The sequence below is a fragment of the Felis catus genome, chromosome D3 (assembly GCF_018350175.1).
Source record: "Felis catus isolate Fca126 chromosome D3, F.catus_Fca126_mat1.0, whole genome shotgun sequence".
Lineage (NCBI taxonomy): Eukaryota > Metazoa > Chordata > Mammalia > Carnivora > Felidae > Felis > Felis catus.
Genome location: NC_058379.1, coordinates 77,078,303 through 77,103,209, shown reverse-complemented (window position 1 = coordinate 77,103,209; position 24,907 = coordinate 77,078,303). Strand labels below are relative to the sequence as shown.

Genomic DNA, 24,907 nt, shown 5'->3' with positions numbered 1-24,907 from the left:
AAGCTGTTTTTCTCATACATGTTTATACCCGAAACCCTGTTTGGATGGGTTTTTTTTAGATGGTGGAATCTGTGACTTTAATGATGTCTTAGCCTTTTTAGTTATTCCTCACGTCTAGGTGGACAGCCCCCAGGAGCGCTGGGACACTGTGTTATATTCCCGAAGCGTCTCTGGTGTATAGCAAAGAGTTGTCAATACGTGCTTGTTGTCTGAGCCAAAGACTTTGGTTCCTGGAGGTCATCACCCTCTTCCTGTACACGATCACCCAGGGAAAACCAAGCTCCTTGCCAAACATCTAAAACACATGCGTTGTTGGTCGAGAAAGAGTCTGGGCAAATAAGAATAGGAAAATCAGTTAAAAATATCTCTATTCCTGAAAGAAACGCTTCAAGGCACATATCCTGTTAACAGTAGAATTGTCACCATCGACTTCGCTCACAAAGGACAGGAGGTTGTTTGCACCATGGAGAGCAAGGATCTGAAGCCAAGTTGTCTGGATTTAAATCCCAGATCTTACTAACTGTACCATCTGGGGCAAGCTACTTAGCCTCTCTGAGCCTCAGTTTTCTCATCTGCAAAATGGGGATAATGATAGTACCTGCTTCATAGGATTGGTATGGGGAGGAAACCAACATGTGCAAAGAATTTAGAATACTCTGTAAATAATAGTTATTTTATGCAATTTGAACATAGCCCCACAATGAACTTAATTTTGGAACTGATTTAAAAAAAGATAGGGCAACTTAGAGGTAAGAAGGATAGCAGAGTTTGGCAACATTCCCCCCCGCTATTTCCCTCTCGGAGGATAAAATATAATTAACGTGTTTCATCAAGGAACCATGGGGTAGAAATAAAGATGACTGAATCTTGTTATGTCTTGGCTAAGACAGAAAAGGCATTTTATCCGAGGTAGGAAAGCATTTTGTGAACTTTGTGTTCCCTCGAGCTTAAGTAGGTGTAATGTCTTAAGGGTGACTGGGAGAACTTTTGGCACCCCGAAGGCCTCTGTGTTCCCAGCACGGAACCCAGATGGCATTCTTCTTGAATGAATTCAGCATTCCACTCATTCCTCAGACCTCGCCTGGAGCATTTCTTGAATGAGTCCTGAGGGTCTGATGAGAAACTCTCATTTAGTCCCCAGGGTGATAGTTCCATGCTGAGAATATACAGCCTGTCCTGACATTCTGGTTTTGACTTTGGTTAGGTAAGTGTGTGCATGGTTGTGGGAGCCACACTGTGGGACGCTCATCTTTTCCTGGGGGCTGGATTTGGGCCATTGCTTCCCCCCACGGTGCTGGCTTCCGGGGCAAATCAATGCTAGTTTGGGAGCAGATGACAGGTTGATCCAAGAGCCCCTCCCAAGACATCAGGGCAGCGAAAGGTGCACTCATCACTGGAAATTGGACATGTGCTAAATATCTTTGTAAATGCCACTCCATCAACACCTTCTGAGGATTTAGAGCAGACCAGTAACACTAGGGGAGTTTTGGGCCAACTGGGGTTCCGTCTTAATTTGTAATCATAGAGTCGTGACCCAACGCTTCTGATGATCGACGCGATGGGGAGTCTCGCTGATGGAAAAATCGCGGCGTTAGTATTAGCAATCATTTGACCGACTCCCTCTTTAAAGGGGGACATCGTAAAGAAGGTACTTGGCAAGGGCTGACAGCTCCTTGAGGGAAAAAGGGGAACCAGTCAGGCCCTGTGAGTCCTGGCATGGGCTTTGCTCCACCTCTGAAGGGAGAGGTGCAGGGCAGGGGGTTGGGAGTGGGGGTGGGGAGGCACTAAGAACAAAGTTTGGTTTGGGAACATGTGTCTTTGTCTTGGCCAGCACAGCCCTATTTTCCGCCTCTCATGCACTTAGCCAAGGGCTTCCATGAAATTTACTTCTACCTTTGCCCCATCACACCGGGGGGCTTCTCTTGCCTCTGCCTCCACCCGCCCTCCTCGCCTTGCTCTTAGTTTTCTGGGCTACTTCGACCCCGAACCTCCTCTCTGCCTGCCTCCAGACTCTAATCGCTTCTGAACTGCCTGGATCGCCCTCTCCCTTCTTCTGAGTCCTGCAAGGTTGGTCCAGTCCCAGCATCTCAAACTCTCAGCCCAGACCTCAGCCCGAGCCCCCCTCATATGGGTGGGGAAGGCCAACCTGAGTACCTCCTCTAGGCCACACCTGAGCCCCAGATGAACCCAAGAATGAGCTGGACCCATGAGAGGGGGTTGGACCTGGCCTGGTCCACCTGACCCTGACTGCGTTAGTCAGCTCAGGAATTCCACACGCTGGGGGGCTTACCCAACAGAAATTCATTTCTCACAGTTCCGGAGGCTGGAGTCTGAGATAAAGATACCAGCATGGGGGGTTCTGAGGAGAACCCTCTTCCAGGCTGGCATACAGCTGCTGTCTTGCTGTGTCTCTACATATGGTGGGCAAGCTTTCTGCTGTGTCTTCTCATAAGGGCACTAATCCCATCACGAGGGTCCTAGTCTCATGGCCTCATCTAACCCTGATTGCGTCCCAAAGGCCACATCTGCAGATACCATCACATTGGGAGTTAGGGCTTCGACATAGACATGTTAGGGGGACACAGCTCAGTCCATAGATTTCCCTAAATGTGGAAGTCATCGTAGCCATGTACGGGGACAGGCCTAGACCAGGCCAGTGGAGGCAGATATGGGGCTACTGAGTAAGAATCAGGGATTTGCAACACTCTGTGAGGCCCCGTGTGGGTATTTATGAGGGATGGCTCAAGGGTTACTGCCTGGGGTCAAGTCTTGGCCCTGCCTCTTAATTGGGCATGTTGCTTATCTTCTGTCTGCCTCAGTTGCTAGACGTGTGAAATAGGAATACTAATAGTATCTACCTTGCTGGGTTGGGTCAAGATTAAATGAGATAATACACATTAGGCTTTTAGAACAGTGCCTGGAACTTAGCAGATGCTTAGTAAGTGTTTATTCTTTCTACTCTGAGGTCCGTACTTTGTCAGACACAAGTCATTCTTGGTCATGAATTTGCAAGTAGAATCAGGCTGCCTGCCCATTTCAGAGAAGATGGGGTCAAACAGATCTCTGAGTTCTTGAATGAGAATCTTGGTGCAGATTCCTGAGCTGATGTTAAGAAGCCAGGCTTGGGAGGCCTGGGTGGCTGAGTCGGTTGAGCATCTGACCCTTGATTTTGGCTCAGGTCATGGTCCCAGGATCGTGGGTTTGAGCCCCGCGTTGCAATCCCTGCTGAACATGGACTCTGCTTAAGACTCTCTCTCTCCCTTTCCCTCTCTCTCTCTCCCTCCCTCCCTCTACTCCTCTCCCTGCTTGTGCACTCACGTTCTCTCTCTCTCTGTCAAATTAAAAAAAAAAAAAGAAGAAGCCAGGCTCAGGCTAAAGACATGGGCTCTACCTGGGTGGTCAGGGCAGGTGCAAAACTGTATATGAACCTTGGGACAATTCTCTTGTCTAGATCTTGATGCCTTAACTCATTTCTGAGCCATTTCTGAACTCAGAGACATGAGTCAGGTCTAGCAGCTTGCTCGCACATGGCCTTGCACTTTGTCTTCCTTCTACGTGGAATGTTCTCCCCCCACACAGCCCCATGGTTAGTTCTCATGTCTGCTCCAACTCCCCTGAGCACTAAGACCTTCTCTGACCCAGCCACCAATAGCACTGTCTGCCCCCAGCATGTCCTACCTTTCTTATCTCGCTTTATTTTTCACATAATGTGTGTGTGTTTGTGTGTGTGCATGTATATGTACATTTAACAGCTTTGCGTAGGTGTAACTGACACACAGTGAACTCTATGTAAAATGTCTAATTTGGCTTGCTTTGATGCATACACACACCCGTGAAGCCATCACCATTATCAAGATGAACGTATCTATCACCCTCAAACAATTTCTCCATGTCCCCTTTGCAGCCCAGCCTTCCTGCCTCTCTGTGCCCACTCATCCTCACACGGCAACCCAACGGCCTTCTATCACCGGAGACTAGCTCATGGTTTCTAGAGTTTTATATAAATGAGATCACAGAGCACGTACTCTTTTGTATCTGGCTTCTTTCACTACACATAATTATCTTGAGAAGCATCTGTGTCCTCTGGTATGTCGATAGTTCATTCCTTTTATTGCCGACCAGTTTTTGTTTTTGGTTTTGGTTTTTTTTAGTGTTTCATTGTTAGGATCCACCAGAATTTGTTATTCTATTGAAGGTCTGAGCCCCACATCTCAACCCTCCTCTCCTTTCTTCCCTGTAACAGGTCATAAAACTTCTGTGCGAAGGGTATATTTCTGGTGCCAGGGCCAGGGAAGACATTTTTATCAGTAGAGACAGGGAATTGGGGGCCAAGAAATCCATACAAACCTTGTCAAACTCATTCTTACCTTCCTAGTTACTTCTTCACCACTTGCTACCTCGAGCCCAAACCCTTTTGTCTTATCGATTCTTCACAAACTTACTGGTTCTTTGTCTAAAAGGTATAAAAGGCTCCTGCTCTCGTCACTTCTTTGGGTCTTCATTCTCTTGGGAAGGCTCCTCCATCCACGCAAAAATTCAGTGTATGCCTTTCTCTGTACCACAGCTGTCCTCTAATAACCGAATCTACTAACGTGTGTGCTGGAGTATACCTCAAAAATGAAAGGCAGATGTGAATCCGTCCTTGTCAGTTTAATTTTCAGACCCATCCAGGGACCCTCCCAGGGTCGAGAAAACTGTATCCTTCCTTGCAGAACCATTCCATGGGCAGCCATGCGAACGGGGAGGACGCGATTTGAATTACTGTGGCTTCTTGGTGGTCGGCCAGCTGTTAACTCTAGAGGCCACGCTGTTTAAGAGGATTGCGAAGCCAGGAAATAATAGTAAAATTGTAAGATAATTTCCTCCCGGCTGCCAGGGGCTCCACCTGCTCATGCCCAGGTCCCAGGCGATGGGAGAGCTGCAGAGGCATGGTGAGATGGCCCAAATGACAGAGCGGGACCTAGCAAGCACCAAGCCTCCGGCAGAGTGGCAGACAAAGAGACATAGTCACATGGTGATGGCTTCTTCCCTGACCGCAGGTCTCCCAGGATGCTTTTGAGAGAGAATTTCTCGGGTCTGATTTCGTGCATTCTCCCTGCCTGGGTCCAGCAGTTGGTTTAAAAAAAAAAAAAGATATATATATATATATATATATATATATATATATATATATATATAAGCAAAACCAGCTCTAACACCCACATTCCTGCCTGCGGGGGCAGCTTGCCAGGCGTTTGCTTAGTGGGAACTCAGCTCAAATTGAGCAGCAAGTCAAGTGACAGCTGCTATTTTTTTTTCTGAGAATTTAATAAGGGGACTTTCACCCTCTAGAGATATTGGAGTCCTCCGGCTGGAAGTGACTCGCAGACCTTGCCTTCAAACTTGATTTTAGAGCGGCAGCAGCCGCAGTAGCCACAGCCCCGGAGCTTGGTAGACTGCCTGCATCCCGGCCCTCATCGGATTCTGCGTTTTAACAAGATCCCAGGCGATTCCCGTACCCAGTGACACAAGGGGAGCCCGGCTCTGCAGACCATCCCGCTCCTGGCTCTCTGTTACGTTTAAAAAATGCTGATACTCAGGTCCTACCCCTCAGAAGGTCTGATTTAATTGGTCAGACCCAATTGGTTTTTACTTTATAGATCACCCAAGGCCCAGAGAGATCACGGGACTCATCCAGGTTCTTAACAACTGGTTAGGAACAAAGCCAGGATTAGAAGCCAAACATTCTAGGGGCGCCTGGGTGGTTCAGTCCGTGAAGCGTCTGACTTTGGCTCAGGTCACGATCTCGCTGCTTGTGGGTTCGAGCCCTGCATCGGGCTCGGGGCTGACAGCTCAGCAGGCTGGAGCCTGCTTCGGATTCTGTGTCTCCCTCTCTCCCTGCATTTCCCTGCAGCACAGCTGTCCTCTAAAACAGAATCTACTAACATGTGTGCTGAAGTATAACTCAAAAAGAAGTGATCGTGAGGACTGCCTTCAAAAATAAGGATTAATGGAGGGCCTGCTGTATGCCAGGGCCGATCAAGACCCTGGGGACCCGGTAGAGAGCACAGTGAACCCTGGTCTCATGGGACAGGGAGAGAGGAAGAGTCGCGCATTAACGATGCCCAGCAAAATCAGTAGTGTTGGGTGACAAAGAGGAAAGGGGAGGGAAAGAGTCTCAGGACAGGAGGTGGCTCTGCTGAGGTGCTATAAGCAGAGGTGTGAAGGGTAAGAGGGGGAGGGGTGGGGTTGTGCTGGGGAAGAGTGTTCTCAGAGGGACCAGCAGGGGCAGCAGGAAGCCCGAGATGGGAGCGTGCCAGGTCACGGTGGCCGCAGAGGAGACCGGGCAGGGCGGGGAAGACCCTCCCCCCCCCCCCCCCCCCCGCAGCATCAATGCCATAATCCAGACCAGAGACGAAGTGGCCCAATCCAGGGTGGTCGTGGAGCAGGTGGCAAGAAGCCGCCAGGTTCTGGATCCATCTGCCAGGAGTTGCCGCTGGACTGGATGCAGAAGCGGGGGTGAGAAATGGACTCTGAGGCGCGCCCCCTGAGCGATGGGTAGAACGAAATCTTTTTGAGACAAGAAACAGGTTTGGGTGGGAAAATCCAGAGTTTGGTCTGGGGCATGCCGGGTGTTTGATGAGTTAGCAGTGCTGGTCTTTCAGAAATTCTAAGCTGACTTGCTTTTATAAAAGAGCTCTGGGTCCTCCAGTGTTTGCTGGTATGTTGTCCTCGGTCCTGCTCTCAAGCTGCCTTGTCTGTCATAGACGGATTTACAGCTGAATGTAGGAGCTTTCTTACTGTCCCAATGTACCTTGAGATTTCTGGCCACATTCTGGACATTGTGATAGCCTGGGTGGTGGGTAGGGACTATTTCCGGCTATGCTTGAGTTTTCTTTTGCCAAGAGGGTTTGGTTGTCTGTTAACTAAGCCTGACGGTAATAATGCTGTAGGCTTTTTTCCCTTTGGAAGTCCATTTGCTCATTTCTTATTTAAAGAATATCTGGTCAGGGGCGCCTGGGTGGCGCAGTCGGTTAGGTGTGCGACTTTGACTCAGGTCATGATCTCGTGGTTTGTGGGTTTGAGCCCCGCCGTCGGGCTCTGTGCTGACAGCTCGGAGCCTGGAGCCTGCTTTGGGTTCTGTGTCTCCCCCTCTCTCTGCCCCTCCCATGCTCACGCTCTGTCTCTCTCTGTCTCTCAATAATAAATAAACATTAAAAAATGTTTTAAAAAGTCAGGTAATTTTGGGGCGCGTGGGTGGCTCAGTCAGTTAAGCATCCGAATTTGGTTCAGATCATGATCTCACGGTTTGTGGGTTTGAGCCCTGCATCGGGCTCTGTGCTGATGGCTCGGAGCCTAGAGCCTGCTTTGGATTCTGTGTCTCCCTCGCTCTCTGCCCCTCCCCCACTCATACTCTGTTTCTCTCTGCCTCAAAAATAAACAAACATTAAAAAAACGTTTAAAGAATATCCGGTCAGCCTGCATGGCTCCCAGAGATTCAAAAGCCTGTCAAAAGCTTAGCACTTCTGTGCCAAAATACAGCCAAGAAATCACGCCTGATACATACCCAGGCAAAGATACTTCCTCTTCCATCAACTTACCGATTCCCCTACCTCCTTCATGACCATACGAGAGCTAAGATTCATTTAGGTGCTTCTGGGCTCCGCCTCCCCCTTAGAATCACCTGGGAAGCTTTAAAAAATATGCATGGCAAAGCCCATCACCCTCGAGAGGCTGCTTCATTGCTTTTTTTTTGGTAGGGCCCTGACCCTGGTATTTTCCCCCTTTGAAATACTGCATTTTTTAGAGCAGTTTTAAGTCCATTGCAAAAGTGAGCAGAAAGTACAGTTTTCATATCTGCCCCCCAATGCACAGCCTCCCCTACTGTCAACATCCCCCCACCAGAGTGTTACGGTTGTTAACTATCGGTGAGCCTCCGTGAGCCATCATTATCAGCCAGGGTCCGTGGTTTACATTAGGATTCACTCGTGGGTGTTGTACATTCGATGCTTTTGGATGAATGTGTCATGACATGTATTCGCCATTAGAGTATCATACAGAGTACTTCGCTGCCCTAAAAACTCTCTGGCCCTGTTGTTTCTAAAATGCATCCCGAGTGATTGTAATGTGCAGCCAGAGCCGAGAACTACCGGGTCGGTGTTTACTGCGCGCCGGGCCCTGCTTTAAGCACTTTTAGTAATTACCTGCCGTCGTCCTCATGTCAGCCTCTGGTGTAGGTACAGGTATTGTCCTTCGGGAGCTTGTCAACGTCACACGGTGAATGGGCAGCGTGTGGACCCAGGCCGTCTTGCGGCGAAGTCTGTCCCTTAACCCCTGTGTCATACTGGCCTTGCAATCTCCTCTCTCACCGGCCCAGAATTGGGTGAAGGAGAAAAGTAGGGCCATGCTGTTGAGCGGAACTCTGAGCCTCTCGGCCCACTGCTCCTGTCCTTCAGGGCCCTTTCTTTCCTGTCCCTTACGCAGGACCTGCTCGGTCCAGCTCTGGTACATTTGCCAGGAATGCCCTCCCCCCTTTCCCACCAGCCAAAATGTAATCCTTCCCCCTGTGCTCAAGTTCCACGGTCCTGGCATGAGGTCTGACGATCCGGGGCCACCCTGACCTCTCCCCTCCTAGCACCACAAGCACTCCCTGCCTCGATTGTGCCTTTGGGGATTCGGTGACGCTAGAGTTTGCAAACTGCATACCGCTCCCTGTTTGACACCCGAAAGTCTTCTTCTCCCTCTGCAAAATTGGCATTTCCCCTGGGGAAGGAAACAGGTCCTGTGCCGTCAATTTCTCTGGGACTTAATATTGTTGTAGGTCCAACAGGACGTATGGGAGAATGAGGTGTCCCTGCTCAAGCGGGGGCCACAGGCCATGTCACGTATGGAGAGTGGGGTCCCTCCATTCTCACTCTGGTACACCGTGCACTTGTGGGGAGCACCTTACCGAATGGCTTCCCTTCCTCCCTAAATGGCCGCTTTGATCTGATTCCCAGGGAGTCCCATTTGGGGCCTGAGGTCCAGACTCCTCAGTCTGCGGTGGAAAGTGTCCCATGATCCAGGCCCCTGCTCAACTCCCGGTGGGTGACCGTACCTCCTGATTTACCTGAGTCGGCCTCAGTTTCCCTGGGATGGCCCTGGTTTCTGCCTGTGGTCACGGTGAATCAATAGTGTCCCTTTTCATTCTCTAAACTGTCCTGTTTAAATGATAAATAAAGCGGTGGCTCTACCTTTGAGCCCACAACTCTCCCAGCGGCTCACCTTGTGGCTGTCCCTCCTGCCTGGAATGATCAGCCCCCTCCCCAACCCCAGGCATATACCAACTTTCCTGCCAAAGTCCTACTGCGTATTTCCTGGGCCTGCTTCAGCTTTTGCACCCACCGTCCTGCATTATAGCTGTTGGTATAGATAGGCCATTTCTCTTATTGGATGAGAAGCTCCTAGCAAGGGCCTAGGAATTTACCACGTCCGTCTTCTACAAGGAGGCCAACACAGTGCCTCACACACGGTAGACACTTCTGACCATTTTTTTAACTGTGTGACTTAAGGCAGTCACATCTCCTCTGGGCCTCAGTTCCAGTAAACTAGATCATCTCTGTATCATTCAGGGTCTAACCAGGAAGACAAAAGCTATTTTCAAGCATGAAATGCGGGGTTATATAGGTAACTGAGCCAAACAGGGGTCACCCAGAGATTCACGTCAGCAGGAAGTCGCCGTCTCCGAGGCTGCTCCGTCGAAGGGAGGCCGCAGGACTGCTAGTTCTGGGTCACAGGGCAGAAGGGGTATATGCAGCCTATTAGAAATGCCACCTGAGGCTGGCTTTTCCCTTCTCCCCCCTCTCCAATCTCCTGCCTCCCTGTGCTCCAGGGTAGCAAGAAGCCAGCGGTGCTGGGAGCCCGGGAGACACAGCCTCAAGGGTCAGCTCCGAGAGAGACAGGGCAGAACAAAGAAGGGCACAGCGGGGAGGGAGGCAGGCCCCAGAGGGCCACAGCTCCAAGTCCCCTTTCAGTCTTCGGGCTGGTGGCTCATTAAATCTGTTGGATAAATGAGTAAATCGGTAAATGCGTGCGGAAACTCCTCATCAGTTTGGAAATACACGTAGCTGCTTGCAGAAGATGCGATCAAGAAGGTCTGTGTGTTCCTAATATTAGAATTCTTCCATAACATAATATAGAATTCTCTATAACAAACGTAGGTTTGGGGCATGAAAAAACCCAAGCCCTTCTTACTCCATTAGTTATTCTGAATGATTCAATCAATAAAATCGATAGTAGCACTTAGGGAAGTAATACAATACAGACACTTAGTGCAAGAAAATATTTTGACCTTCACCTGGCAAGGTTGCAGATGTCATCGTGTAAGTATTTATTGAGCAGAGCGCTCTCCCTCCTCCCTGCTGCATGGGCAGGAGAGGCTCAGAAAATCCACGGGGTGGGGACAGAAGGCGGGGGCTTTGGAGGCCTCCCCACCTCCGCATTCCTGGCTGCACCGATGAAAACACTGCAGGCATTTTGTTCCCAGAACTTGTTTTCCTCCACTGGGAAGTGGAGAACATAGTAAACTAGAACAGTACCTGAGATCCAGAGAAGATTCCACATCTCACCTCGAGCCAAACGCTTGAGCCTCGTCTCCCACGAACCGTCTTCGGGGCGTCTGGTCAGATCGCATGGTTTGAGTTTCAGGAATTTTAATTCTGCGGGGAGAGTTTTCTGGGGAGCAGGGGAATGACCTTCAGGAGACAAAAGGAAGAAGGGAAGAAACCTGAGCCGGAAAATCCACTTTGCAGCCTGCATGGAGTAAGTCATTCTGTTTTGTTTGTGTCACTGGGATAGCGAATGAATAGATATGTGAAGTAATGCATGTGAAAACCCACCACCCGAGGGTGCAGTCATGGTGGGGATTGAAATGTAGGCATTTCAAAGAATATCAGGGCACCTGGCTGGCTCAGTCGGTTAATTGTCTGACCTAGGCTCAGGTCATAATCTCATGGTTTGTGAGTTCAAGCCCTGCATCAGGCTCTCTGCTGACAACGCAGAGCCTGCTTGGGATTCTCTCTCTCTCTCTCTCTCTCAAAAATAAATAAACATTAGGGATGCCTGGGTGGCTCAGTCGGTAGAGTGTCCAACTTTGGCTCAGGTCATGATCTCGCGGTCTGTGAGTTCGAGCCCCGCGTCGGGCTCTGTGCTGATGGCTCGCTGCCTGGAGCCTTCTTTGGATTCCTCTCTCCCTGACCCTCCCCCGCTCACGCTCTGTCTTTCTGTCTCTCTCTCTCAAAAATAAATAAACACAAAAAATCGTTTAACAAAAGGAAAGAAAAGAAACAAAGTAGGCCTGTCACCTCAAGGAAAACTAATAGTATCTATTGCTTGTGATGAGAACCCAAACTTTTTTCAAAGGCACAAACTTCTGGTTAAAAAATAAGTAAGTCCTGGAAACATAATATATGGCATGGTGACTGGCGCTAATAATACTGTATTGTATATTTGAAAGTTGCTAAGAATAGATCTTAAAAGTTCTCATCGCAAGAAAAAGAAATTTGTAACTCTGAGTGGTGATCGATGTTAACTAGACTTACTGTGGTCGTTTCTTAACATATACAAATATCAAATCATTATTTGATACATCTGAAGCTAATGTAATGTTGTATGTCTGAAGCCAATATACATCTGAAGCTAATGCAATGTTATATTTCAATTACACCTCAATTAAAAAAAAAAAATCCAAGCTTTTAAGCGATCATTGCAGTCCCTTCTCTGAACTAAGGACTTCCACTTTCTTCAGACATGCTTTCTGCCTCTTTCCTCTCTTTCTGGGATTCCCTTCATGCATGTTGCGAGCTTGGTGGTGTCCCCTAGGTCTCTGAGATTCTGCCCACTTTTCTCCATTCTTTTTTCTTTCTGTTCTGAAGACCGGATCATCTCAATCACCTTCGAATTCATTGACTAGTCTGTCTGCTCACGTCTCCTCTTGAGCTCTCTAGTGGGTAAAGGCGCATGATTGGATTTTATGTAACTAGTTGATAGGCTTTCAGATTCCACATTGCACCCACTTCAGTTTCAGAGAAGATTATTGGCAATCATATGGAAAGACTATTAAAATACTCCTTCCTTTTCCAAGTATATATCTGCGTGAAGCCAGATTTTCTTCATGTATTTCAACCAAAACAATGTATCGTATCACAATGAACATGGAAGCAGCAGCTGGTTTTTAAGACAGATATTAGATGTGTGAACAAATGTAAAGCAATGCCACTCTTAGGAAATGTAACTTTGTTTTAGAAAAATATGTGTTGGGGCGCCTGGGTGGCGCAGTCGGTTAAGCCTCCGACTTCAGCCAGGTCACGATCTCGCGGTCCGTTGAGTTCGAGCCCCGCGTCAGGCTCTGGGCTGATGGCTCAGAGCCTGGAGCCTGTTTTCCGATTCTGTGTCTCCCTCTCTCTCTGCCCCTCCCCCGTTCATGCTCTCTCTCTGTCCCAAAAATAAACGTTGAAAAAAAAAATTAAAAAAAAAAAAGAAAGAAAAATATGTGTTATTTATGCTCACGTAATGAGTTTGTTTTTGGTATTTAAAAAACTTTTTATTTTAGAGGAAAAGGGTACAAGGGGGGGAGAGGGGCAGAGGCAGAGAGAGAGAGAGAATCCCAAGCAGGCTCCACACTCAGCACAGAGCCTGATGAGGGGCTCGATCCTGTGACCCTGGGATCATGACCTGAGCTGAAATCAAGAGTCAGATGCCCAATTGACTGAGCCACCCAGGCGCCCCTATTTTTGTTATTTTTAAATGAATAAATGTTTTCAACTTTTCTCAGTTTTAATTTTAATATGGTAAATAGTGATATATAACCCCATAAACAAACATTCTTGGGAGTCCTCAATTATTTTTGAGCGTGGAAAGGGGTCGTGCCGTCATAATATTTAAGAACCTCTGGTCTAGACCAGCCCAGGGGGTTCAAGCCCAGAGGAAGTCCCACCCACTTAAGGTCACATGTACCTCTTTTTCTTTAATATGGAAATGAGTAATTTAGAAAGAACAAAGAGTATTCCAGCAAGTAGAGTCATTCTGGCAAGACTTTCACAGCAAGTCAGGAATGTTGCTGCTTCCTTTGGCCAAAAGGAAAGACAGTCAAGAAGGGAACGCAATGAATTGTTCAGGGAATTTCTTCCGGGATGTTTTTGCATTCCTGTCAAATCACTGTGGGGCACACAGGTCACTCTGCCAGCATCTTGCAAAGATTCTAAAGCCCAGTCCTACTCACACCGTTTCAGCTGCTGTCACCGAAGTCCCCTCCTTTTTTTTTAAAATTTTTTTTTTCAATGTTTATTTATTTTTTGGGACAGAGAGAGACAGAGCATGAACGGGGGAGGGGCAGAGAGAGAGGGAGACACAGAATCGGAAACAGGCTCCAGGCTCCGAGCCATCAGCCCAGAGCCCGACGCGGGGCTGGAACTCCCGGACCGCGAGATCGTGACCTGGCCGAAGTCGGACGCTTAACCGACTGCGCCGCCCAGGCGCCCCACCGAAGTCCCCTCCTTGGAGCTTCTCTTGCTCTTCTAGTCTCCACGGAGCAACTTAGCCCAGAAGTGACCGACAAGGTTCTCACAGAAATTCGATTGTTTCCCCTAGTAGGTTTTGTTTTTTGTTTTTTTTTTTAATGTTTATTTATTTATTTTGGTGGGGGTGGGGCAGGGAAAGAGGGAGAGAGAGAGAGAGAGAGAGAGAGAGAGAGAGAGAGAGAGAGAGAATCCCAAGCAGGCTCCATGATCAACATAGAACCGAACACGGGGCTAGATCTCACGAACCCTGAGATCGTGACCTGAGCTGAAATCAAGAGTCAGATGCTTCACTGACTGAGCCGCCCAGGTGCTCCCTCCTTTACTGCTTTCTTACCTGGTCCTTTGATCTCTCTACCTTACTTTCTTCTCTGCCTTTCTGTTTTTTCCACACAAGTCCTGGTACTTTCAGGGCAGGTGGTTTCTCTGGCATAGAGATCCTGGTCTGGATAAATCAGGAAATCAACCCAACTACTTAGAATTTTCCAGTAGCCCATGGTACTGTTTGATGCTCCTTGTAAGTTCCTAGCTGAGGCCAGGTCTCCCTGAACTACTGGAAAATAGGCGTGTAGGCAGTGGTATAGGCCATGTGGAGCTCAGCAGAGGCCCCTTTCTCTTTGTTCAGCCTTAATTTGGCTTAAATGAAGAGACCCAAGCATAAGTGATGAGGATGTCTCCAAGGGCAGACCAAGGACAATTTGTAGCAGAATGTATTTGGGACCTTAAAAATTTTTTTTTAATGTTTATTTACTTTAAAAGAGAGAGAGAGAGCACAGGCGGGGCAGAGAGAGAGGGAGACACAGAATCGAAGGCAGGCTCCAGGCTCTGAGCTGTCAGCACAGAGCCCAATGTAGGGCTCAAACTCACAAGCCATGAGATCATGACCTGAGCTGAAGTCGGATGCTCAACTGACTGAGCCACCCAGGCCCCTGTATTTGGGATCTTTAAAAGAAGATTCTCAGGACTTTTACCCACAGATTCTGATTCAAGAATTTTCAATAGAGTTTCCTGGTGATTCTTCTGCACAGTTCTTGAGAACCAGAGGTAATCTGGTCTTAGCACGTTCACATCCTTTTTCTTTTTCTTTTTTTTAATTGAGTTATATTTGACATACAGCGTTGTGTATGTTTTAAGGTGTACTGCATTTTGATTTGATGCATTTATATTGCAATATCACTGCCACAGTAGCGTTAGCTAATACCTCTATCACATCACATGATTATCATTTTAGCACTTTTATATTCTTTTTTAAAGTTTATTTATTTTGAGAGAGGGGGGGAGGAAAAGGGCCAGAGAGAGAGAGGGCGAGAGAGAATCCCAAGCAGGTTCCTCACCGTCCACATGGAACTGGAACTCATGAACCTGTGAGATCATGACCTGAGCCGCAATCAAGAGTTGGACACTTGGGGCACCTGGGTGGCTCAGTCGGTTAAGTGGCCGACTTCGGCTCAGCTCATGATCTCATGGTTCGTGGGTTCGAGCCCCGCATCGGGCTCTGTGCTGACAGCTCAGAGCCTGGAGCCTGCTTTGGATTCTGTGTCTTCCTCCCTCTCTGGCCCTCCCCACTTATGCTCTCTCTCTCTCTCTCTCTCTCTCTCTCTCTCTCAAAAATAAATAAACATAAAAAATTAAAAAAAAAAGAGTTGGACACTTAACCGACTGAGCCCCCCCAGGCGCCCCAGAGCTTCTACATTCTTAGCATATATGTAGCATAAAGTTTCTGCTTTATGAAGCCCCTTCACATTGATTTTCTCATTTGAACCTCAGAATGACCTCGTGAAGTATACAGGAGCAGCAGGTGTTGTTGCCTCTAGAAAGTGACCCTAACTTTCAGTCTCCCGGTGTTGTTGCCCAGGGCAAATCTGAATATCAGCTGTGGGTCCAGCTTGGTGACCCTCAGCCACCCCTGTGTGGCTTCTACTTGGGAACCAGATTACAAAAAAGGGCAAGATATTAAGAAAATTGGAATTAGTGTACGGTGTTTTGAAAATGAGGCATATGTGAGCACACGCGACTATGGAGGGCTTATGAGCACATGTGAGCTTAGGGAGACAGAGGGGTGCCTTCGGCGAGAAGAAGGAGAATAAGGAAGACGGTGTGCCATCCAGTGTCTAACACTGATCCATCTGGGTTAGATGTGTGTGCGTATTTTACACAGATCAGGCAATAAGTATCTAAACATCACTTCTAATTCTGAGCCAACCCACAGCTCCCGCCTTCTGAAAATGCTCATTTACTTCTGCACCGGATAATGCAGAGTGAGGCCAGCAATGTCACAGCTACACTGAGATCCAATGAGATCTATGAGTGCAAATTATAAAGCCAGTGCAACAGGCTTTTCCTGGGACTGCAGAGCCCGGAGAAAGGCCCTAGCAGGAGAGGTCAGCAAAGCCTGTTAGGTTCAAGGTTCCATGGAGCTCCAGTCAGTAAAGGGAGGGGACACAGGAGCACCGTCCCTCCTGGAGCAGGGAGAGCAGGCTCAACATGATCCAGGAGTCAAGTTTGTCCCTGCTGGGCCAAAGCCAAGCACCTGGCTTGGTCTGTGTCAGTCAGGATGGCATGTGGGCATGGGTTTCTGGCCAGGGGGTTCATGGGTCATGGTTTAGACCCCATAGTCATGTAAAATGAAGAGGAAAGGGCACATTCTTCCTACACATAATCCCAGTGTGGCGTCTTTATAGCCTCCTGGCAAGAACCATGCCTTCTTAGGGGCGCCTGGGTAGCTTAGTCGGGTGGGCGTCCGACTTCGGCTCGGGTCATGATCTCGCGGTTCGTGAGTTCGAGCCCCGTGTCGGGCTCTGTGCTGACAGCTCGGAGCCTGGAGCCTGCTTTGGATTCTCTGTCTCCCTCTCTCTCTCTGCTCCTCCCCTGGAGTCTCACGCTGTCTCTCTCAAAAATAAATAAAGATTAAAAAAAAAATTAAAAAAAAAGAACCATGCCTTCTTAGCATGGTCTTAAAAACAGTTACTGCTTATGCTGTCCACTGCCTGAGGTCGAATACTTCAGTCACTTGTGTACAATGTCTCACTCCAGAAAATAATGCCTTTTCAAATTCCTATAGTGTAAAAAGGACTCAAAATAAAAGGAGAGAAGGAGAAACTGGAGTGTGAGATGTTTCCCCATTCGTCTGAATAATTGTCATCATTTTTCAAGTTGGGGTAAGACTGGGGAAGGTCTTAACGGAAAATGCCGGGCTTGCTGGATTCTCAGCTCCAGGGCAGCTGGGACTCAGAAGCTGGCTGACTCTGACCACAAGCCCCTTTCCAGGGAGATCACAGATCTCCTTGAGTGTGCAGCAAAAAACCATGGTCATTTTCTGTGCCGCGATGTGAGGAATGTTGGCATGCCCATCCAAACACGGCCAACTTACCAAGTGTGTTTTCTTCATCCTAGCTGTACCCCAGGTGACACCGCTGTTTATCAAATCTCTGCTAAAAACTGTTCTGGAATGATCTGCTGTTCTGCTTCCCTTGAAGTCAAGTGCTCAGCAGAGAACCCACAGCTCTCCCCGAACCCCAAAGATGGCGGGGACACGGGTTGGAAACATGCAACAGAGTCAAGCATGCAGGAAGAAGCAAACCAGCTTGATGAGAAAGAACATCCTCGTAGGGGCGAAGAAAGTGTCCCCTCAGGTAGTCCCATGTCAGCTGACTCTGCGTCCTCCACATTCGGCTGTTCATGCTCGCTCCGGTTATTGGCCAATAATGACACTGGTGCCTCCGGTTCTGAAAATCCCTTGGATGTTAAAGGAGCAAGGCGAACCGAAGAGGCTCGTGATCCAGATAGCACGGAGGAAGTTGCGGATGGGTGGCTTTTTTCTGAATCAAGTAGTATTCCCGATAAGCAACATGTGTGTTGCCACAGGGCAGTGCATTCCGAAGGATCAAGGCCAGTGGATGGGGCCTTAAACAGTGATGGCCCTCTTGAGGACGTCTTCAAGTCTGGTCATCCGAATCCCAGAGTGCAGAAATACATTAGCTTCAGCCTACCGCTGGCGGTGGTGGCCACATCCGATGGCCCAGGTGACAGGGCCACGATTCAGCAGCAAGGCAGCCCACAGGGGTCCAGCGAAGACTCTGACAGCGACTATGAACTTTGCCCAGAGATAACCCTAACCTGCACCGAGGAGTTTTCAGATGATGACCTAGAGTATCTGGAATGTTCCGACGTTATGACGGATTACTCTAATGCAGTTTGGCAAAGGGACCTGCAGGGGACTGGGCAGGTTTTTTTATTAGAAAGCAACGACGAAGAGATGGAATTCGGTTCGTGTGGCCCGGGTGGGCGTGAGCATTTCCTCAGTGAAATGGGTTGTGGGCCTCGGGTGTCAGATGACATGGGGCCTATGGATGCCACCAGTGGCTTCTGCGGTAATCACTCACAACCCCAAGAAGTAGGGGTGAGGAGCAGCCAAGCCTCCACCCACAGTCCCTCATCCCTGCAAACAGGGATGACTCTGACCTTGGGGCCTCACCGGGATGTAACGTCTACAGTGACAGACCAGGCGAGATGTAAACTACCCACTGCTTCTGAGGCCGCTGAAAATGATTATCCAGGAATTCAAAGAGAAACCAGAGACAGCCACCAAGCAGGAGAGGAATTCACCAGTGACAATCTGCTAAACATGGATAAAGCGGTGACAGAGACGGCGATGAAGCGTCTGTCTGGTGAGTTAGAAAACTCAGGGGTGGACCAGTGGTTGGAGATTGCAGCCGAGAAAAAAGTAGGGGACGAGGTTTCATTGAGCAAGAGGGGCTCCGAGATACCTGCCGGGGTGAGGCGGTCAGAAACCGAAGGAGAACCCAAGAAGCTGAGCCCCAACTTGAAAGAAAGCACAACAGAAGACACCCTTAATCTCCTCTATCCCAAAGAGCCTGTTAAGCGCCCAGTAGCCCAGAGTGATAAAAGAGACAGTCCTCATGCCAAAGCAAAAGCTGTTGATTGGAATTCCCAGTTCCGTGCAGGAGAATGTGCCGTCCCAGCCCAAGCAGAGCAGGAAGCAAAGACCCTGCGAATTCCCCTGGGCCCACCCCGCCAAGGAGGGAACTCAAACTTCGAGGGAGAAGGGGTGTTGGTCAGTACCCTATTTGAGACAAGCGGGGTTCCAGACGGCAGTGCTCATCCTCAGGTAAGACTCCTCTTTTCAAAAATTACTAGATGAAAGGTATTTGTGTGTGCAGGCGTGTGCGTGTGCGTGTGTGCGTGTGTGTGTGTGTGTGTGGGGGGGGGTTTCTCTTCACTTCATATTATGATCGCCGTACCACAATGTAAATCACAAGAAGTCTCCCAGCACCATTAGGGTATTTGTGAATGACAGCTGCTGCTGGTAAGAAGGAAATCTGGTTTTGAAAAAAGGCCCAAATAAACCCTAAGCCATCCTAATTATAGCAAAAGACAGATAGAAGCAAGAGGCACTAATGGGATTCTGGACAGCTGGAAAAAGAAATTTGATATTTTGTCTACTGCATGTGTCTCACCAGGCAATGTCCCTTTTCAGAAAGTTTTGCAAGCAAATGTTTTGGGTGTAGACTTTAAAAGGAAAAAAAAAAAACTCGCCTGAGTCAGTTTTCGGGAGCACTTTAAAAATGTGAAGTGCTAGTTGGAATCAGAATTCATAGTAAAATGAGAGGTTTCGGTGGTCTAAATGATTTGTAGAATTCACTTAGTGGTGCTGGGAAAAGTAGACAGAATTGGTTTTCTGTGCCGAAAAATCAAAGTAGATTTTCGAACCAATGTTTGTTTTGTTTTCCTGAGATCGCAAATACAAAAGAGGCTAAGAAAATACTGCCTGGAAGTAAATTTGTTTTACTCTATTCCTGATTGGGTGGGGGGGGGTGTATTTGAAAGAGATGGAATTAAATTCATGGCAACAATCAATGCACAAAAGACATTGTGCATGATATATGGATTTATTGTATTTTTAATTTTAAAGGGTATTTTAATTTCAAATGGGCTTTGAACTAATGCTGTACCATGGCCAAGATTTTATTTTTGTAAATAACTACCTAAGACAAGTTATTAATCAGTTATTTTTACCATCCTACTTGACTATGTTCTCCCTCCCCCCCAACTTCATAGTTTAGGAACCTAGTATTGTTTTTATAGATCAGGCATTCTCCAAAGAAAATGAAATATTCCCAAATGCATTCAGTTACTGAACTCTGTGAAAAAGTAAACATGTAATACATTGGTTTCTAAAGACCTAGTCCTAAAATAGCCAATCAAAAAATCTCCAGATCTGAGGTAGCTTTTTCCTGAGCAAATCATTCTGCCCCACTGGCCAAACTCTGTCACATAAAAGTCATGTTTATACTTTATGCAGGAGAGCCAGCTTTATACTATTTGGTGGTTAAAAAAAATTTTTTTAATGTTTATTTTTGAGACAGAGAGAGAGCATGAGCAGGGGAGAGGCAGAGAGAGAGAGAGAGAGAGAGAGAGAGAGAGAGAATCCCAAGCAGGCTCCAGGCTCTGAGCTGTCAGCACAGAGCCCGACGCGGGGGTCGAAGCCACAAACCGTGAGATCATGACCTGAGCTGAAGTCGGAGGCTTAACCGACTGAGCCACCCAGGCGCCCCTTCTATGTGGTTGTTTCGCATACCGCTGGGGTGATCGCACGCCAATGAGCACAGATGCATACCCAGGATAAGTTTATGGACGTGGGTTAGCAAAATATTAATACAAAGTTAAGTTGCAGTATTAATTTTTTCATGTCAATAAACATAGCGTTTCCTTTTCTAATCATCAGATGCTCTTCCTGGCTCAGATAAGTACCTTTTTACAACTGTTCATCCACATCGAGCATTTTATTGGGCAAATTACCTTGACTATTAAAAGTTCGGGGTGGGGGAGAGGGGGTAAAGTGGCCAACGAGGAGCAGGTGGAGAGGAAGAGGAGAGTGACAAAGTTAGTTTTAGACCCACCACTGGGGGAGGCAGGTTCTAGCTTCCTCACCTGCCAACAAGGAGGGGAGGCTAAGGAAGGAGCCCCCTTTGTCATTTTCGGCTTGTGCCCCTAACTGCAATCTGAGACCGGAGTCTTGGGGATGGCAAGCCCAATGCAGCTAAATAACACGGGCCATCTCCGGGACCACAGTCGACGGTCTCATGCACATCCTTGTGGCCACCAGAGTTCTTGTGGGACCCTTGCTTCTGCACTCACACGCACTCACCACTCCTGCTTTCGGCTCGAGGTCTGAGGTGCGTCCTGTGTTTTGTGGCATGGCTAAGTGACTCTCTAGAAAGCTTGCCCCGTGCGGGTAGGAGGGCTGTTCTCACTTTGCTGTGCCCAGTAGCAGAGCTGGCCTGTCACTCAAGGGCAGCCAGAAGTGTGAGTGCAAGTTGTGTATTCAAGAGTAGTTCTGTGCAGCCCCAAGTTAGAAATAGGACTGGGGCGCCTGGCGGGGGGGTGGGGCTCCGTCGGTTAAGTGTCTGACTCTTTGTGTTCCGTTCAGGTCATGATCTCACAGTTCAAGGGATCGAGTCCTGCGTGGGGCTCTGCCCTGACAGCGTGGAGCTTGCTTGGGATTCTCTCCCCGCCCCCCCGACCCCTCCCTCCCCTTAAAAATAAATAAATAAGGATACCAGGGTGGCTCAGTTGGTTAAGCGCCCGACTTTGACTCAGGTCATGATCTCACAGTCGTGGGTTCGAGCCCCACATCCGGCTCTGTGCTGACAGCTCAGAGCCTGGAGCCTGCTCCAGATTCCATGCCTCCCTCTCTCTCTGCCCCTCCCCCACTCGCACTCTGTCTCTCTCGCTCGCTCTCTCTCAAAAATAAACATTAAAGTACATAAATACATAGATATTTTTTTAAAAAAGAGAGAAAGAAATAGTACCTCTGTATCTGTGCATTTTTTTTTTTTCCTTAACAAAAAGTGGGGAGGGGTGCCTGGGTGGCTCAGTCGGTTGAACATCTGACTTTGGCTCAGGTCACCATCTCCCGGTCTATGAGTTCGAGCCCCACGTCGGGCTCTGTGCTGACAGCTCAGAGCCTGGAGCCTGCTTCAGATTCTGTGTCTCCCTCTCTCTCTGCCCTTCTGCCACTCGTGCTCTGTCTGTTGCTCTCAAAGACTAAATAAACATTAAAAAAATTAAAAAAAAAAAAAAGAAAAGTGGGGAAATGCTACAGGGACTGTGGCACAGTGAGTGCCCATTTTTTGACCCATGCAAAAAGTCAGTAGTCTCACTGTGGAAGAGGCCCATGTTTCTTACATGCAAATACAATATAGCCAAATTTCCACCAAAGGCCTAAATATCACTGCAGATGTGACGCAAAAGCATGAGAAGGTCACTAGGAGCGAAATCAAACTTGTTAAAATACCACACAAAAAAATTGGTGAATCTTCCTATAACTAAGACAAAAAGACATTTGAGACATTTATTCTCAGACAACTGAAGCTTGCGGGAACTTGAGATTTGAAATGTTAGAAATCCTTGGTTGGGGGTCATGTTAATACATCTGCCCACTCTTGACTCTTGCCTGATTCACTTACCTTGAGGTGTCTTTTTTTTCCTTTCTTTCTTTTTTTTGGAGGGGGGAGAGACAATGACCATCAGCTTATCGTTTAACAGTTTCTCTTCATCTGTAGATTGCTTTTAGCAATTCTGAGGAAAATCCCAGACCTCTCATTCTGCTGTGTTCTAAGAACAAGGCTATATTGTAGAATATCTCCTACCTAAACGAGTGGACTTATTTCCCATCTGCCTTTCCTGGTTTTACAGTGCAAGGCCATTCCGATTTGTCTTGAAGTAGTGTTTACCCAGGCTAGGATTGGAGAGCCCCCAGTTTCTCTACAGTTATGGAAGATTCCAAAGTTAATCCCAGTTGGGGAGTGGAAAGCAGAGAGGGTACCCCAGGCTAACTTGAATCGTCTTCAAGGGTCACACGGCCAATCCTTCACCTTGGTTTTGCTTTTGGTTTTATGATCCAGCTCAGAGGCAAGTCTTGACGCCCTGCCCATCTTAAGTTTCCTTGTAACCACCCGGCGGTAAGATCGCCCTCGCTCTTGAGTCAGAAGTGCTGTGTCTGTCTTTCTGCATCGCTGCCCAGCTTCACGCTAGAGAGATTTGCATTTCTCTTTGGGGTGATGGGATCTGAAGAGTACAGTATGAAAGTGGAATCTTAGGTTTTGAGAGTTAAGAATCTTCCTGATCGGGAATCAGCACTAAGCACACAAGGTGGTGAGCTCCTTGATGGCAGGGAGTTTGGTCACTGTATTTTGTTCACTGATCTATCCCAAGTCCTGGGAATGGTGCTGGCCACACGGTAGGCACTCAATAATTGAAAGAACTAGCAGCCATACGGAACTAGATTTAATTCCATTGATTCCATAAAGATCGTTGGTCTCAACCACTTTACGGCCTTTGGTGTTCACTCTTTGGTTCCCTTCACATACCAATTCTCCAAATCACTTCCCATTGCTTCCCATTGCTTTTTTTGGCCCTGGGAATCGATTACTTTGTACTAAACCGTAAACACCTTGCACTTGGGTTCCCTTGTGAATGCTGGAGATTCACATATAACCTTGGCCTCATCGGTGCCTTGTTAGCTTTTACAGATTGCTGATTAGATCCAGGAAGACCTTACCACATCCCCCTAGCATTCAAGACCCTCTGCCATATTGCTCCCATCCACCTCTGAGCGGCGAAGCGGACAAACACGCCGCTTTCTTCAGCGGGTAAATGAAGCCTTCTCCCAGACGTGCAGTGTTTTCTTCTGTCTTCTTGCCTGGAAATAGCCTCGCTCGGCTTGTTGCCAGCTCAGTTCCTCTCATCTTGCGAGGCCAACATCCTGCAAAGTGCTTCAAGTTGCCTTCCCTGCCCCCACCCCAAAGCACAGTCCTCATCCCCAACTGTGACTTCTCCTTCCATTCTTGTTCTCATCCTCCGTGTCATGCAGTGGACTCTGCGTTTGGGTCCTCTACTATTGCTTTCTGGCCCCATGACCTTGGGAAAAACTCCCGAAGCTCTCCCAGACCCAGTTTCCTCATCTAAAACAGAAAACAGAAATCATAATAACAATCATGATAATAGTGGCTCGTAGAGTGTTATGAAGATTAAAGTCTTGAACATGAAAGGCGGATCGCAGTACCTATTATGCTGTTAGCATTTAATGAGCATTATCGTTTTTATTTTGTTTATTATTTTGCTTTTTTTATAAAGATGTTTTTTTGTTTTTTGTTTTTAATTTTTTTTTCCCAACGTTTATTTATTTTTTGGGGGGACAGAGAGAGACAGATCATGAACGGGGGAGGGGCAGAGAGAGGGAGACACAGAATCGGAAACAGGCTCCAGGCTCTGAGCCATCAGCCCAGAGCCCGACGCGGGGCTCGAACTCACGGACCGCGAGATCGTGACCTGGCTGAAGTCGGATGCTTAACCGACTGCGCCACCCAGGCGCCCCAAAGATTTTGTTTTTAAGTAATCTCTGCATCCAATGTGGGGCTTGAACTCACAACCCCAAGATCAAGAGTCACATGTTCTACTGACCGAACCAGTCAGGTGCCCCTTTTATTTACCTTCTTAATACTTCTGTCCTTTCCCCCCATATTGAAAGCATATCAAGGGCTGGCTGGAAGTGATTTTATACCTTTTTTAAAAATATTTACTTATTTTTGAGAGAGAGAGCAAGTGTGTGAGTGGGGGAGGGGCAGAGAGAGAGAGAGAGAGAGAGAGAGAGAGAGAGAGGGAGACAGAGGATCTGAAGCCGGCTCTGTGCGGACAGCAGAGAGCCCGATGTAGGGCTCTGACCCACAGACTGTGAGATCGTGACCTGTGCCGACCTCGGATGCTTACCCAAGTGCCCAGGGTAAGCCAGGTGCCCCTATGCCTTTTTTTTAACTGAAATCTTCCTTGAGATAATGGTAGGTGCACACACACGGTTGTAAGAAACAACATGGAGAGAAGGCTGTGCACTTTACTTTGCCCAGGTTCCCCCCGATGGTAACATTTTGTAAAACTGTAGCATAATATCAAAACTAAGATACTGATATTGATACTATCTAGTGATCTTTTTCAGATTTTCTCAGTTTTACTTGTGTGTGAGTGTATTCATGAAAATCTATTGAAATTTATCACCGGCGTGGGCTCGTGTGATAACTGTTAGGAAACTTCATGCTCATCTGAGTTCAGCTTAGTAGCTAAGCAGGTGGTGCAGGGATGACACAGTATATGACAGCTTGAAATGTGCGTGGCCATCCGGTGATAGGCAGGACACATAGCCCTCCAATAATTTTTTTTGCCTTTTTTTTTTTTTTTTTTTTTTTTTTTTTTTAGCATAGGAAAATAGATAATCTCAACCTCCTTGTAATGTAGTTTTCATACCTGGGATAGAGCAACCCGAAATTTAAATTCATCTGCATTATAAAATGCATTTAGGG

The 24,907-nt window shown here is 47.7% G+C and overlaps 1 protein-coding gene and 1 long non-coding RNA gene across 13 annotated transcripts in view; one reads left to right on the top strand and one right to left on the bottom strand.

The window, feature by feature from the left end:
* The window catches only part of ALPK2 (alpha kinase 2), a 152,837-nt gene that overhangs the window by 58,162 nt on the left and 69,768 nt on the right, over positions 1 to 24,907 (top strand). For 10 of the 12 annotated variants that reach the window (XM_045042420.1, XM_045042418.1, XM_045042413.1 and 7 more), the window contains one exon: positions 16,926 to 18,660. In XM_045042420.1, coding sequence (XP_044898355.1) covers positions 16,926 to 18,660 — 1,735 coding nt within the window. Of the gene's footprint in view, positions 1 to 326; positions 1,205 to 10,639; positions 10,780 to 16,925; positions 18,661 to 24,907 lie in introns of those variants that run through there. The other 2 variants (XM_045042423.1, XM_045042421.1) reach the window with 2 other exon arrangements.
* On the bottom strand, positions 200 to 23,654 carry LOC102901384. The gene is made up of 4 exons (XR_890942.4): positions 22,022 to 23,654; positions 8,184 to 10,712; positions 4,368 to 5,099; positions 200 to 328 (listed from the first exon to the last, which is right to left on the bottom strand). It is a non-coding gene; the product is annotated as an uncharacterized LOC102901384 (long non-coding RNA).